This window comes from Carya illinoinensis, chromosome 5, assembly GCF_018687715.1.
Source record: "Carya illinoinensis cultivar Pawnee chromosome 5, C.illinoinensisPawnee_v1, whole genome shotgun sequence".
NCBI lineage: Eukaryota > Viridiplantae > Streptophyta > Magnoliopsida > Fagales > Juglandaceae > Carya > Carya illinoinensis.
The window spans coordinates 27320124-27337138 of record NC_056756.1 but is presented as its reverse complement, the minus strand read 5'-3'; the positions used below and the strand labels follow the sequence as shown (position 1 = coordinate 27337138).

The following is a 17015-nucleotide window of genomic DNA, read 5'->3' as shown; positions in this document are numbered from 1 at the left end:
TGCGGGTAATGACTGAGCATGCATAGCCAACTAGCGTACACGTGCATGCACACACACAGACACAGATAATGTGCCATATTAGAGTAGATACAATGTAGTAGAAAGGCATCAATCACCAGCCTCTTTCAAATACTCGTCTCTTTCCCATTTAACTAAAATTCGTTTAGGAATTCTGTTAATATGCATATAAAATCTGATCTCTGAGATTTATATATCTTGTCAGTTTGCAAAATCATTGAGATGGGATAATTTGCTTTTAGACCCCATCCAATGAACATCCAATATGTATTTTTTTATTATTATTATTTGTTAATCGGTAACATCCAATATGTATCTGCAGTTAAAAAAGATAGTTATAAACAATTTGACACAACAATTGGAACACTTTATAGCGCTGTCTCCCCTGTCTGCACACCGGTACACATTTATATGTCCCGGAGTTTTTAGGGCATAAAACATTGAAAATGAGAAAAAATAGAAACATCTGCAATTGTCCTATATCTCTTACCTATAAACTCCACCAACTCACCATTTCTAATATAACTTCCAAGCTGAGTTCAAACATCCACTTTTGGAACTCGGGACTTTTACGAACTCGTCAAAATTCATGTCAATATTTGTACTTATAAACCTCAAAGATCATATTCCTCATTGGTAATGAATAGAGATATATAATTACCAAAATTATACTATACTAGCTAAATTCCTATGCCTAATTAAACTAAGTTATCTTTCTGGTGCGCACCAAAAAAAAAAAAAAAAGTCAGTTCTTAAGCTCTACTTCCTGGATATGCTTTAGCTCTAAAATATTTGCATAAAAGAATGCCTTCCAGTACAAGACTTCGACCAAAAAGATATACATCTACTGGAGTATCTTCTATGGTGAGACTACAATAACAAGTCAGCAGAAATTGACCAATTGATTGACAGAAGCACCATTTACATGGAACATGTGATAATGTACTATACAATTAACTAATTTGAATATCTGATTCAGTCAAGAAACTTTGCTACCCTCTCGCTGAGACTGCTCTTCTTTTTCACAAGGGGTTCTGCTTCTTCTCCAAAAACATTATTCTGATTTAACCTTTCAAACTCATAGGCAAATTGCATATCCTTCACAAAAGGTTTATTCTCCTCCTTGAGGGATTTCTTAAGCAAGGGACCCAAAAACAGATCCAACATGTCCTGAGCAGGATCCCCGGTTCTCGTGTCAATGGTGGCAATTTCTTCCCTGGCCCCAGTCACATTGGAACTATCAAAAGCAGTCAAGTCATGAGGGTTTGAACCTCGATTAGTATTTGGGACATCAAGCAAGCCCCCTGAGTCATTACTGGAAGAGAGTTTCGTTGGAACTTTCCTTCTGGAACCACATTCACTATTTGATGCTTGCCAATCCTTATTCTTCTCAGCTTCAACATACTGCAAACAGATGGCAGATACTATAGATGGCCGTTCAATAGATTTGTATATAATCTTGATGACTGTTCTAAGAACAAATCCCTAGCTCAACTGTTCTTCGCTTGTTTATAAGTATTACAAAGAATGACATTCCAAAAACAAAGGTTATAAATTTAGAATTGTTAAAATATACTCTGCAAATTTTACAAATCCGATAAACACGAACAGATTTTCATTTTATTTTATTATAGAGAGAGAAAATAACCTCTTCTGCAATGGTCATCAGATCATCCATTATCAGCTCCACATCATCATCATTTTGAGGCTGATTCTCAAATTCCTCATCGCTTCGAAAGTCAGAACCCTTTTCTTTTTGCCTTTTACATGCAATAGATTCCTGAACTTTCCTCCTACTCTTATACTTTTTCTTCTCTGAAACAGTTTCAGCGATAATATCAACACACTTTGCTTCTTGTTGACTTGATTTTCTTTTTCTCTTTCTTTCACACTTTACAAAAGAATGTGAATTTACACCCGAAGCATCCTTCTCATGAAACAGAATCCCTTTATCAGGTCCTTTAGTCACAGTCTTTGACTCAGAATGGTAAGCTTGGGGCATAAGTCCTTCAGGAGCGTGGTTGTTGTTTTCATTGGCAGCAGTGACACCCAGCATCCATAATGGTAGATGCCGTCGACCTCCATCATCAGTAGTAACTCCAATCATTTCTTTCCTTCCTGGACAATTTTCACAGGTTTCTATCACAATATCAAGCATTATAAATTATAAATATATATATATATATTTTAATAACATACATAGTAGGTCAGAGACAACACGCGCAGATGACTACACAGCACATTTTCCTTGATTGACCACTTCATAGCCTAAAAGATTGGCATAATCTCTCCTAATCCTTTGTGTCCTTGATAATCCCAGTTTTGCTGAAATTTTTGGGTGCAAAACCAAAAAAATAGAAAACTACGAGGGTTATTAAGAAGAAAAGACAAGTTCACCAACAAAAGTATAAGGAAGAACAACAATGTAAAATATATTAGATTCTAGACTCAGTTGATAAAAGAAAAGCAACTGAATGTTTGTGTATTCAATCCAAGTGTTCAAGCATTATAACTTATAATGGTGTGAGCCTACCATTCTGGAAAAATGTTGTTCTTTTATGGGCTCTTCCTTGTTCAATGTTAAGGATCCCCTATAATCTCTTGAATAATCCAGTTATACCTAGTAAATACAAGAATGAAACTTAATGCATGTTTGTACAACATTTTCACAATCCACCCAATGACACACTCAAGTGACTAAATGATAGCCCTTTTCAAGGCTACAATTAATTGATGGCATCAGATTTTTTAGAGCAGTAAAATAAGCATTTTATCAAACTCTTGCAACAGAATTTGGAGTATTTTACATCAATTCAGTGTGCCATAGGTAGTAAAAGAAGGGAGACGGTTAAAGGGGGGAAAAAAAGGATAACGAATAGGGAAATGACATGCATTGAGTACAATATTCATGGCATAAGAACATTAATAGTGGACTCAACAAAGTTTGGCCAAAATTTGACTAGAAAATTCACATTTACAAATTTAGCTAGTCATTTTTCAACAACACCAAATAACAACCTCTCCAAATCTATCACTATTCTATTAAAATATTGATTTTGACCTTTTCATTTATTTTAATTCTAATTGTAATTTGAATATTTATTCGTTGTTAAAAAATTACACATTAATTTTCGAACGTTCATATTATTCCAACAGATAAAATTTTGTAACGGTCTTTATTTACAACAATCATATTTTCTCAACTAATATATTTTTTCAATAGTCATATTTTTCCAACGGTCATATCTCTAAAACGAATATATTTTTTTCAGCCTTACTTTTTCCAATAGATATATTTTTTAACGTCTATAATTCTCCAACGGATATATTTTTTTAAAGACTATATTTCTTCAACGATTATATTCTTCCACTATAAAACATAACATTTCCTCAACACTTTCATTCACTTCAACTCAAGTGTTTCTGTGAAACCTTTTTTTGTTTTTTTTTCATTTTCTTTCAATGAATTATTCGTTTTTTCAAAAAATGACACTTATCGATCCAAATTCTGACAAAGAATTTGAGATAGCGGAACAACGTGTTTTGAAAGAAGAATGATCAAGCTCACGTGGTTCTTCTAAAAAAATCACTTGGATTCATAAGGCACAATCGATTGCAAGCCCACGAAAATCTTTTACTATTTTGTTGATCCTCCAATCTATCCTTCAAAATATTTTCAAATGAGGTTTCAAATGAGTCATTCTATATTTCTTCGTATCCAAGCTACGGTAGAAGCCCATGAACCAACCTTGTTCTATCCAAAAACGAGATAGTTCTGAAGACTTGGTTTTTTTTCCCTTCAAAAAATAACTGCTTTGCAAATGCTTGCATATGGTGTCACGACTGATTTTATAGATAATATTTAAAGATTGGAGAGACTACCACATTAAGAAGCTTAAAAATGTTCGTCAAGACAGTTGTTTCAACTTTTTTTAAAGAGTACATAGGGAAATCCAACAACGATAACATTGTTAGATTGCTCGCAATTGGTGAGAAACATGGATTTCCAGGTACATTAGGAAGCATCGATTGTATGCACTGGAAGTAGAAGAACTGTCCAACTGCTTAACATAATATGTACTCTGGTCATATCCACGAACTAACAATTATTTTAAAAGCAATAGCTTCTTACGATATATGGATTTGGCATGCTTTTTTTGGATTACTGAGATCCCATAATGATATAAATGCGCTTGATAGATCATTTATATTTTATGACATTGCTCAATGGCATACTCCAACTGTTAATTATACTATTAATGATCATAACTATGCAATGAGGTTACTATCTTGTTGAAGGCATTTATCCACAATGAGTAACATTTGTTAAAACCATCTCAGCTCTCCAATGAAACAAGAAAAAAATACTTTGATGTAACCCAAGGGTCTGCAAGGATGTGGAGCGTGCTTTTAGTGTGTTTCAAGCACGATTTGCTATAATTCGTGGACCTTCACGTTTTTTTCACATTGAAACACTTAAAAGATATTATGATGACGTACGTAATTTTAAATAATATGATCATTGAAGACAAACGGGTTGACAACAAAGAAGAAGAGTTTGAATATAAACAGTTGGTAGAAAGCACACATGATCCAATGTCAACTGGCTCTACACCTAAATTTAGTGAGTTCATTCAACGCCATCATGCTCTTAGGGATAAGAAAATCCATTGTCAACTCCAAGCAATTATGGCAACAATATAGTGTCTTATAACCTTTATGATTGTATTAAAATTTATAGTTGTATTAAAGTTGCATTAAAATTTATGGTTGTATTACTGTTTTATGATTATATTGGTGTATTAATGTTTTATGGTATATTTTGTATTAATGGTTAAGGTTGTATCAATGCTTATTGTTGTATTCATGTTTTATGATTGTATTAAAGAAGCAGCAAACATAAGACTCCTAAAATGGAAATACTATCTTCAACGACAAATGGAAACACTTGCAAGTCGTGCTAGGAAAAACTAGCTATCATGCATTTTATGGAGTAATGTTTTATTTGTGGTTTGTTAGCTATTTTGATCTTATGAAGTAACGTTTATTTGATGTTTTGAACCTCAGATTGTATTTGACATTTTAGGAGTCTTCCATGTTTGTTGGCTTCTTTAACTCAACATTTTTTATGTTTTAAGAAGTAACGTTTACTTGATGTGTGAGGAGAAATTTATGTTTGTTAGCTTTTTTAATATAACCATAAAACAAGAATACAACATTAAACATTAATACAAAATACACCATAAAACATTAATACACAATACAACCATAAAACAGTAATACAACAAAAAATATTAATACAACCATAAATTTTAATACAACCATAAAGCATTTTGCAGCATTATATTGTTGCCATAAATGCTCAACAAGATCTACTTGGAGCTGACAATGGATTTTCCTATCCCTATGAGCATGATTGCGTTGAATGAACTCGCTAAATTTAGGTGTAGGGCCAGTTGATACTAGATCATAGGTGCTTTTTGCCAATTGTTCATATTCGAATTCTTCTTATCTCTTGTCAACCCATTCATTTTCAATTATCATATTATGAAAAATTACGCATGCTATCGTGACATCGTTGAGTATTTCAATGTGAAAAAACCAAGAAGGTCCACAAATTATAGCAAATCATACTTGAAGCACACCAAAAGCATGCTCCACATCCTTCCTTGCGAACTCTTGGGCTACAACACGGTATTTTTTCTTATTTCCTTAGAGAGCTAAGTTGGTTTTAACAAATGTTGCTCATTCCGGATAAATGTCATCAATAAGATAGTAACCACATTACATAGTTATGATCATTAATAGTTGGAGTATGCCCTTGAGCAAAGTCTAAAAATATAAATGATCTATCAAGCACATTTATATCATTATGAGATCCTAGTAAGTCAAAAAAAGCATGTCAAATCCATAGATCGTAAGAAGCCACTGCTTCTAAAATAATTGTCAGTTCATGGATATGAACAGAGTATATACCATGCCAAGCAGTTGGACAGTTCTTCCATTTACAGCGCATACAATCGATGCTCTCTAACATATCTGGAAATCCACATTTCTCACCAACTGCAAGCAATCTAACAATGTCATCATTGTTAGGTTTTCTTAAGTACTCTTCAAAAAAACATTGAAATAACCGCTTTGACAAACAATTTTAGGCTTCTTTTTTTTTTAAGTAAAAAAAATATATATATATATATATCAATAGAAGTAACCAAGTATACTGGACGTATATAAGAAAATAACTAACCCATACTAGGGAGCCTCTAATGACCCAAAAAAACCCGTGAAAAACTACCCAAAATACACCAACCTCGAATTGGAATGGAACCCACCTCCCCAAACCCTTGTTTCCCGTAAAACAAATATTCTACCCGAAACTCTCTCTAAAAGAACGTCTTCAAAATGCCCTCCCTTTAATCTTCTCTCAACTTGAGCTACCACCTTTAGCGTCGTAGTTGATTGCCCAAGAAAGACGCTTTAACTCCCTACTTTTCTTGAAACTTGATTTGGTTTCACCTCAATCGTAGTGAGTAGTGCTTTAAACTAGTCTTCACATCCTCCATGTGAAAGCCCCACGATATGCTTGATCTCGTTAACTTTATGCATAACCCAATCCGAAAGGTGAACCGGCTATATCATTTATCAAAGGAAGAGAGACCAGGGGAACAACATTATCCCCAGACATAGTATCCAACTGCACTCCCGACTCTAAACATTCCTCCACACAATGCACCAACGACAAACCCATATTCAAATCCCATACCTCCTCAACAACTACGTTGGTTCTCTCCAATGGTAAGGTCGTGGACACCACTGGAGATTCTGGGTTGGCAGTAAGTCCCTTCACCTCTGGCAACTTCAATGGATCCTACATCTCCTTCAGACCTGGCATTACACCATTTTCCTTCAACTCCGACATGGGAGCCATAGTTTCTTCGGAGAGAACACTAACCAAGGGTGCAACACCAACAATCAATCTTTCCTGTGTTATATGTGGTGAAGGGCATTCCATTACAAATGTCCCTACACAAATACCCCACGTAGAGCCCACTTCAAATAACCCGATTTTCCTTTTGACCCACCACACTCTCCTGTATCTGGTTATAGGGATAGGGCCGAATCCGCTTTTCCGTTTTCCTTTATCTAAGTTTAATGGATTCGGGCCTATCTTAATCTTGTTTCTTATGACCTTGTTACGTCCAGCTAAAAGCAAGTCTATTTTCATAGACCCTACCTTCAACTCAACAAATTGGGTTTCCATCTCCTTTAAGGAATTGTGCATCACGACAAGTTGGTTCTAAGCTTGCGTGATCTACAGACCACTTTCATAGTTCCCCTCACTCTGAGTCACCAAAGCATGATTGTAGTCTCTTAATACGGTCGGATATTATCCATAAAATCAGTTGTGACACCATATGCAAGCTTTCTCAGAGCAGCTATTATTTTTTTAAAGGAAGAAAAACCAAGCCTTCCAAAGCTATCTCATCTTTGGACAAAATAAGATTCATGAGCTTCTACAGTAGCTTGGATATGAAAAAATAGATAATGACTCATTCAAAACCTTATTCAAAAATATTGGTGAGGATAGATTGGAGGATTAGCAAAATAGTCATGAAAAAGATTTTCATGGGCTTGCAATCAATCATGCCTTATGAATCTATGTGATTTTTTAGAAGAACCACGTGAACTTAATCCTTCTTCTTCCACAACAAGTTGTCTCGCTATCTCAAATTCTTCGTCAGAATCTGAATCGATAAGTGTCATTTTATGAAAAAACGAATTATCCTTTAAGAGAAAATGACAAAAAAAAAAAAAAGTTTCACAAAGACACTTGAATTTAAGTGAATGAAATTGTTGAGGAAATATTATATTTATAATGAAAGAATATAACCGTTGAAAAAATATAGCTGTTAAAAAAATATATCCGTTGAAAAAATATAATAGTCGTTTAAAAAATATATATGTTAGAGAAATATAGTTTTTAAAAATATAGTCGTTCGAAAAAATAAGGCTGAAAAAAATATATCCGTTTTAGAAATATGACCATTGGAAAAATACTGTTGAAAAAAAATAATCATTGTAAAAAAAGACCGTTAGAAAATTTTATCCATTGAAATAATATGAACGTTAGAAAATTAATATGTAATTTTTTAATAACAAATAAATATTCAAATTACAATTAGAATTGAAATAAATGAAAATGTCAAAATCAATATTTTAATAGAATAATGATAGATTTAAAGAGTTTGTTATTTGATATTATTGAAAAGTGGCTAGCTAAATTTATAAGAGTGAATTTCCTAATCAAATTTTGGCTAAATTTTGTTGAGTCTGCTACTAGTGCTCTAAAAGTGAATATCACTAGAAGTGAAAGAAACAGAAGGTGAGATGAATATATGTCAAAACCTTCTTTTTTTTTATTATTAAGAAAAATTTTATTCAACCAATGAAATAGGCAAAACCCATGTACAAAGGAAGTATACAAAAGAAACACCTAAGAACATTCAAGTACTAAAACAGCAAAAACAAAAACTCATGGACTGCCCCACTATTAAGAACAATGGCTGAAAACCAAGAAAATATGGAAAACATAAAAAATTTCCATAGATCATCTACAGAACGTTCCCTATCATTAAAACAACTCTCATTCCTTTCCAACCAGATGCACCACATAATACACAAAGAAATCATCTTCCACACCGCTGCAACTTGAAAGCAAGAATGAATTCTAGGCCAGCATGCAAGTAATCTTGTCACTGATTTTGGCATAACCCGAAACAGTCCAATTCTTCTAAACACCCCCTTCCCATAACCCTTTTGCCACATCACAGTGAATAAGAAGACCCACTGATTCTTGAGCTTTCTTGCTGCTGTCCAAACAAAGAAAGCAACTTCTGACGAAACACAAGCCTTCCAAATATTCTTCCAAGGAAAAGAAATATTTTGCCGACCATTCATCATCTTATAAAAAGATTTAACAGAAAACTTCTTGGTCTCTGCACTTTTCCATAGAATATGATCCCTTTCATGTCTTCTAATAGCCACTAAATACAGCAACTTGAAAAAATCAGTAACCTCCTTAATTTCCCAATCCTGAACATATCTGAAAAAACAGACATTCCAATGTACCTCTTCGTTAGAAAAACTCATCATCTCTGAAATAGAAGCCTGCTAATTAACAGCCAATCTGAAGACATTTGGAGAAGCTCTAAACAAAGCAGACTCACCACACCAAACATTAAACCAGAAACAAACTCTTGAGCTACACCTACCCCAAAATAAACTTGTTTCACAAAATTATCTCAACCTTTTCTAATGAATTTCCATAAGCTTACCCCATAAGTCCCGGTGCTCTCCTTAGTACACCAACCAACAACCATACACTACCATACTTCCAAACAATCACCCTCTCCACATCGCACCCTCTTCCTTATTAAATCTCCACAACCACTTCCCCAATAAAGCCTTATTGAAACTACACAAATTACGAACACCCAATCCACCAACATCAATAGGACAGCATACTTTTTTCCAAGTAACTAAAGGCACTTTTTTCTCCTCCCCCAAACCTCCCCACATAAAAGCTCTATATAGTTTTTCAATACGATTAGCCACAACAACTGGTAAAGGGAATAAAGAAAGGAAAATGTTGGTATAATCGAAAGGGTACTCTTAATAAGGGTGATTCTACCCCCTTCAAATAAATACATCATTTGCCATGCCACCAACCTTTTCGCAATCTTCTCAACCACCCCGTACCAAATATATTTTGCCTTGAACGATGCCCCCAAAGGGAGGCCGAGATATTTCATGGGCAAAGAAGAAACTCTACATCCCAAAAACAATGCTAAATCATTAATATCACGAACAACTCCTACCGGGACGAACTCCGATGTACCCAAGTTCACTTTTAACCCAGAAATGGCTTGAAAACACAACAGTTCAGCCCTCAATGCTTTAATCTGATCCTCAACAAGATCACATAAAATTAAAGTATCATCGGCAAAAAGTAAGTGAGATACGGAAGTAAAGCCATTAGAAGAAGAACCCACTGAAAAACCTGAAATAACAGCAGCCTCCACCATACAACTAAGAGCGCCTCCATAACAAAAATAAATAAGAAAGGAGCAAACAGATCTCCTTGTCTCAAGCTTCTTGAACTCTTAAAAAAACCACAAGGCTGACCATTAACTAAAACTGAAAACATAGCAGTCAAAATACATTGTCTAACGCAACCACACCATTTGTCACCGAAACCACATTTTCTAAGCATGTATATCAGAAAATCCCAGCTTACATGGTCAAAAACCTTCTCCATGTCCAGCTTACAAAGAGCCCCCAGAACACCTTCCCGAAGCCGACCATGTAAACACTCATTTGCAATAAACACAGAATCAATAATTTGTTGGCCTCTAACAAAAGCATTTTGAAGTTTTGAAATAATCTTCTCTATCACCGTGCTCATACGATTAGCCAAAACCTTCAAAGTTATCTTATAAGTTCCACTCACCAAACTAATAGATTGGAAATCTTTAATTCCAAAGCACCTACCCTCTTAGGGATAAAAGCAATAAAAGTTGAATTCAACAGCTTCTCAAACTTTTGATAATCATAAAATTCATGGAGAACCTGCATCACCTCTGCCCTCACTATCTCCCAACAATCTTGAAAACAAGCCATGGTATATCCATCCGGGCCCAGAGCTTTGCTCTTCTCCTCCCACAAACCACCCGATACACCTCATCCTCTTCAAACGGCCTCCCAATCCAGTTTGCTGAAACAGAATCCAATGACTCAAAAATCAGCCCATCGAGTTTAGGTCTCCAATCCACCGTCTCAATTAAAAGAGAACTATAAAACTGTACAGCATGCTAATGAATCTCATCAGGAGAAAACAGAACAGTATTATCAGCTTTGAGCAACTCGATGGCATCGTTATGTCTATGAGAATTAGCCATTTTATGGAAGAAACTAGTGCCTTTATCCCCCTCTTTAAGCCATAAGACTCTCGATTTCTGCCTCCAAGAAATTTCTTCCAACGAAAGCACCCCCTCAAGTTCTAACACCACTTCGTTTTTTCTTGACAAGGATTCCTCACAAGTCACAATTCCTCTCTGACTCTAAGGCCCGCTTTAGATGGTGGGTTGAGTTGAGATGAAAGTTTATAATATTATTTTTTAATATTATTATTATTTTGAGATTTGAAAAAGTTGAATTATTTATTATATTTTGTGTTGAAAGTTGGGAAAGTTGTAATGATTAGATGAAATGAGTTGAGTTGGGTTGGCTAACCAAACGGCACCTAAGGCTTGAAGCTCTTTCCAAAGAGATTTTTTCTGCTGCTCTACATTCCCAAAGACTTCCTTATTCCACATCTTCAAGTCGGCCTTCAACGCTCTAAGTTTACTTGCCAACACAAAACTAGGAGTCCCCTCAAAACAATAAGAATGCCACCAGCTTCTCACCTTGTCTACAAAACCCTCCACTTGAAGCCACATATTCTCAAATTTAAAATAACTTCTAGCCTCAATAATGCCCATACAATCAAGAAGAATGGGAAAATGATCAGAACATACCCTAGGCATTCTTTTTTGACTTACCCTCAGATAATGAGACTCCCAAGAGGAAGAAACAAGGAATCTGTCCAGCCTTGAGCCGCCTCTACAATTACACCATGTGTATTTCCCCCCCAACCAAAGGCAAATCCAGCAATTCCAAGTCAAAAATAAGCTGAGAAAAATCCTCCATGGCAGAAGACAAAAAAGAATTACCCTCCCTCACTAGGAAAATGAGTAGCATTAAAATCCCCACAAATACACCATGGCATATCCCACAAATGTAGGCCTGACAATTCATCCCGCAACATAAATATATCCCGATCTCTATTTGGCCCATAAACATTAGCCAAAGCCCAAAGCCAACCATCTTCAATATTTTTTAAAACACAAGCTACCAAGAAAACTCCAACACAATCCTCCACCAACTCAACAACTCTCTTATCCCACATCACCAAGATACCACCTGAAGCCCCCGAATAAGGTAAATGGATCCAACCAACAAAGGCACATCTCCACAAGCTACGAATGATATTACAATCAATAAACTTCAATTTGGTTTCTTAGAGACAAACAACCATCAACCTTCCAACTACGAATAAGAGCTTTAATATGAAGGCATTTATTAACGTGATTTATCCCCCTAACATTCTAAGACAAACTTGTAGGCTTCATTAAAGCCAGAAAAATCCCTCCCTTGTACTCTATCTCTCCCAGTAGTTCCCTGCTTATTGTCACAATTAATAGAACATTGCAAGCACTTCAACTCTCTTTCCTTCCTCACAGCTGATTTCATTGCCATGGAATTAGCAAAATCTATAGCTACTAGGAGAGCCCTAAATTGATCTTCAAACCCCAAGCATGAAATTCCCACACAGCCTTGTAATTCCTCCACTTTTTTCAACAACCAAACTGAGTTTTCCTTTGGATCAACCTAAGGAGGAAGCATTTGTAAGGGCATCAGACTACCTAACTCCCCCTCAGTGCAGGTTTCATCATCTGTGACTGGTTGAGTAGAAGAAGACAAAACACTTATTTCTGAAAGAACTGACCCCCCGAAAAGATTCATTCAAAACAAACCCATTAAACTCAGAATCTTCCTCAGAAACAACCTCCATCTCCCACTGTTGACTCCCCTTGTCAAACAGAAACTGTTTCAACAAACTAGAGCCCTCATTCACCAAATTATACTTGTAACCAACAGAAACCGAGTCCATAACAGGAACCAAATCCAGATTAGACTCATTACCAACGAATTCAACCTCGATTTCACCGTATTCTTGTTCCAACACCTAAGACACCACCCTAGCTAGGGCTGTAATCGAGCCGAGTCGAGTCGAGCTTTGACTTGTCGAACTCGAGCTCGACTCAAAATATTCGAGCTCGAGCTCGAGCTCGAGCCCGAGCCCGACTCAAAATATTCGAGCTCGAGCTCGAGCCCGAGCTCGAGATTTTTTTTAGTTCTTTGTTCGAGCTCGACTCGATAAGTTGAAATCTTAACTCGAGCTCGAGCTCGAATTCGTCCCACAAACGAGTTCGAGTCGAGTCGAGCTCGAGCTCGAACTTGAATTATTATTTTTAATAAGATTTAATAATTAATAAATTAAATAAATAAATAAATAAGAATTAATATTAAATTTATACAATTAACAAGTAGAACCTCTATTAAATTATAAAATTTTAAAAAATTTATAAATAATTAATATCTAACTAGTTGATAGTTATCCAAAATAACAATATATTATATGCCTACATATATTATTAATACATATACTTAATATAATAGAATGTATCTATTTCATATATGGTTTCCACATACTAGTATATGAAATTATTAAATTTTATCAACTAATTATTATACAAATTATAAAATATACCTATGAAATATATTTACTATATAGACATAAGTAATTAGAATACATATTATATATTTAATTATAAAAGTGGTATGCTTATATTATTAGCTAATACATATATACATGCATAGGTGTATATATATATTTATTAATATATGAATGAATTTTAATCGAGTCGAGCTAACGAGTCGACTCGAGCATAAACGAGCGAGCCTAAACGAGCCTTAGTCGAGTCGACTCGAGTTTTGTCGAGTATGTATCATTTACAAATCGAGCGAGCATCTGCTTTAACGAACGAGCTTTTTTTTTTCACAAGTCGAGTTCGATTCGAGTTTAACCGAGCGAGTACCGAACGAGCTATCGAACAGACTGGTTCATTTACAGCCCTAACCCTAGCCCCACCAGAAGCTTCGGAGTATCTGTCAGAATGTTCTGTGTCGACACTAAGACCATCAACTCGTTAACAACGATTTCACCCTCTTCTTTTTCCCACGCCTGAGACACCACCCTAGCCCTACTAGAAGCTTCAGAAGCACCTGTCAGAATGTTCTGTGTCAGCACCATGACTGTCGACTCGAAAATCGACAACGAAACAATGCCATTAAGCTCATCCGAAATACCCAAAATATCAGGTTGTTTTTGCTTCTAATACCAAACCCGCACTAGGCTTTTGCTTGGACCAGACCCATAAGCGGCCCCCTTTCCTTTCGGATCATTACAACCTAACCCACCCCCAGCAAAGCCCAACCCACTACTTTTGACATAAGAGATATTAGAACCGTTATTTGATTTAACATGGAAAGGGCCTAACTTGCCCTCACTTAAGTCCATCTTAACCCAATCCATTAAACAATCTACTTTCACTTTAATATCTCCCAGAAAATCTAACAGACCGTCCAACGTCAACTCTTCAGCTTCCCCAGACAACATCGATTGAGAAGGTTGTTCATCTCCTTTGAGAAAATGAACCGCCTTCCTCTGTATAACAGAGTGCACCTACAATCTATCATCCCTTGCAGTAGACTCGTGAGACTTCCCCAATCTTTGTTGAGCAGGCTTCTTCAAAATCTCCACAAACGATTCCTTCCTCCCAACAGACTCCTATGAAGATGTACCAATTTTATAGTGTGTTCTGTTTCTATCCCCCAAAACAGAGTAAGGATAAAAAAAACTTCCATCAGCAGAGCTCCAAATTTCCTCCAACCTTCTCCCTTCAAACTTTCAGGCACAACAATCGACCCATGCCTCTTATCATGCCCATATTCAGACATCATCAGATATCTTCCATATCTATTTTGATCCCTCTGCACCACCATAACTTGATTTCCATTTCTGCGAGTTCTAAAGAACTCAAAAAGACCTCCTGAGGTTCCACATAGCCCGATAACTGAAGCCAACCAATCCATTGTAGCAACATCAATCCTAATAAAATTGACAACTCGACAATACTTTCCATGATCTTTCACCACGATGCATTTTCACGTTTAAACTCAAAACAAATTTTGATCAACGAGTAGCTTACGACAGGACCCCATTGAAACCACAACAATAAACCACCAAGCTACTGAACTTTAAACATAAGACCAAAAGAAATGCCGACCAAATGTCAAAACTAAATTCTCATATATCCAAAACAAGGAACAATAAACCATTTCAGTGACTAATTATTAAAATAAACCCAATAGAAGTGCAAGAAAATAAAGAGATTTTACTAAAATACTTGCCCTGATCTTGAACAATTTATTCGCTTCAAATCCTCTCTTCTTTTTCCGACGTTTACAAAAAGTGGGCAGAAATCTCCGACCTGCAGAAAACAATTGAAGTTGAATTCATTTGAACTCTTTTTGTTTTCCGATAAACCGGACATTCAAAAAGAAAAGAAGAAACCCTAAATTCTACAAATTTATTTTGCTCCTTTTCTCGCTCAATCTTCCCAGTGATTATACAGGCAACGAGCTACATCTAATAACTTTTCCCTATTAATTCAAAATTTCCAGGTTTTGTAAGATGATAGTATGATACCCAAAAAATAAATCCATTGAAACTCTAGCATAATCAGTGACCCAAGTGATCACAAAGAAAAGAACAGAAAACGAACGGGAATGGAACTAGGAAACGAAAAAAGTAATCAGTGTTCTTCAAGGCATTATACGTACCAGAGCAACTGATACGACACGGATAATCAACAAATCATCCCCGCTTCCTTTTCTGAAGGTTCTTGCTTCGGATGAATTTCGCCTCCCTCTCGAGTATTCCAAGCAGCTCCTTAAAATGATTTGATTGGCCAAGGTACTTTCGACCAATTCGCAATATCCTGATTTTTATTAAGATCGAATTCCCTCTCCGTATATTAAAAAAAAAAAATTGATTGATGGGATTTTAATCTTGGAATAAACAGACCTTTCATAGAGCGTTCTGTACTTCATGGGTGCCCATGGGATTGGTGGATCAGGCAAATTTTTCATAAAAAAAATTTTTTTTTATTGTGTAATAGTTGAAGAAGGGTTTTTTAATAGAAAAAAATCCCCACCAGTCGGGTAAAAACTCTATTTTAACACCGGTTAATAAAAATTTGCTATGTAAAACGTGCAATAAATCAAAATTTACATCCACGTCCAATAGATTACTTTATTTTATTTTAATATTTTTTCTCCTTCCCTCATCTCTCTCTCTCTCCCTTCCCCCACCCCACCCGCGTCCCCTGCAACCTTCTCTCTCTTTGACTTCCTTGAAACTACGATTTTGTAAAGCTTTTCATCCTCCATTATTGAAATTAAAGAGGAAGAAAAAAGCCTAACAAGCCCATTTGACCCAAAGGAGCTCATAAAACTTCCTCGTTGTTGAAGTTCCATTAATGGAACCCCATGAGATTATGGATCCAAATGCAACTTCTTTATCAACTTCTTCCTCCTCATCCTCTTCTTCAAATTCCTCCAACTTCTTGCAAGAGTAATTAGCTTAGCTCCAGGATAAGAAAAATACAAAGAGAGAGAGGGGGGTTGCATGCAAAGGGGGGAGAGAAGAGGGGGAAGAATAAAATGAATAATCTACTATGGGTGTAAATTTTGATTTGCTCTACATTTTACATATCGAATTTTTATTACCCGGCGTTAAAATGAGGCTTTCACCCAACTAGCTACGAGCTTCTCCCATTTTTAATATGAAAAACACTTGGGAGTAGCCACTATTTGGAAACAGTCATTGTACACATGACTTGTAGACCGGGTGAAACACAACCGATTTCCTTAGCAACGTCTCTCAACCCTTAGTCATTTCGCCCCAACCTCACAGCCCTCAAAGCCCACCCGAATCCCAACCCTTCATCTTCTTCAACCTCAGCCGTCGAAGTCAAGCATAACCACCGACCTCAGCCAAGCACGACCTCAGGCCTGGTTAAAGTTTCAGTCAAAAAGGAAGAAAATACACATCCTCGCCCATCCTCACAAGGTTTCAACTCACCCTTGCATGGTGCTCATGGGGACCTCCGCCACCATTTCAAATGAAGCCCCAGAAAGCGTGCACCTCTAGGCATTATGAAGCCGTAGTGTATCTCTCTAGAGATGCAAACCCTTGTTGGAGTCCCTGA

The 17015-nt window shown here is 36.1% G+C and overlaps 1 protein-coding gene across 4 annotated transcripts; it reads right to left on the bottom strand.

Moving 5' to 3' along the window:
* Nucleotides 1-794: 794 nt before the first annotated feature.
* LOC122309414 lies at nucleotides 795-15907 on the bottom strand. 4 transcript variants are annotated; one of them, XM_043122895.1, is made up of 5 exons: nucleotides 15586-15907; nucleotides 15154-15233; nucleotides 5995-6081; nucleotides 1667-2136; nucleotides 795-1422 (listed from the first exon to the last, which is right to left on the bottom strand). In XM_043122895.1, the coding sequence occupies exons 3-5, from the start codon at nucleotides 6053-6055 to the stop codon at nucleotides 994-996; spliced, it is 960 nt and encodes a 319-aa protein (XP_042978829.1). In that variant the 5' UTR covers nucleotides 6056-6081; nucleotides 15154-15233; nucleotides 15586-15907; the 3' UTR covers nucleotides 795-993. The 4 variants fall into 4 exon arrangements, with proteins under 4 accessions (XP_042978829.1, XP_042978831.1, XP_042978833.1 ...); XM_043122897.1 differs by lacking the exon at nucleotides 5995-6081 and having other exon boundaries at nucleotides 15586-15905; XM_043122899.1 differs by lacking the exons at nucleotides 5995-6081; nucleotides 15154-15233; nucleotides 15586-15907 and adding exons at nucleotides 2218-2343; nucleotides 2552-5988.
* Between the last annotated feature and the right edge of the window lie 1108 nt (nucleotides 15908-17015).

Coding starts and splice junctions, on each gene's coding strand:
- LOC122309414 (XM_043122895.1), bottom strand. CDS start 6,055: ATGTTAGAGAGCATCGATTGTATGCGCTGTAAATGGAAGAACTGTCCA. Junction 2,137..5,994: donor CTGTCCAACTGCTTGGCATG/GTATATACTCTG, acceptor AAAATTGTCCAG/GAAGGAAAGAAATGATTGGA. Junction 1,423..1,666: donor TGATGACCATTGCAGAAGAG/GTTATTTTCTCT, acceptor ATCTGTTTGCAG/TATGTTGAAGCTGAGAAGAA.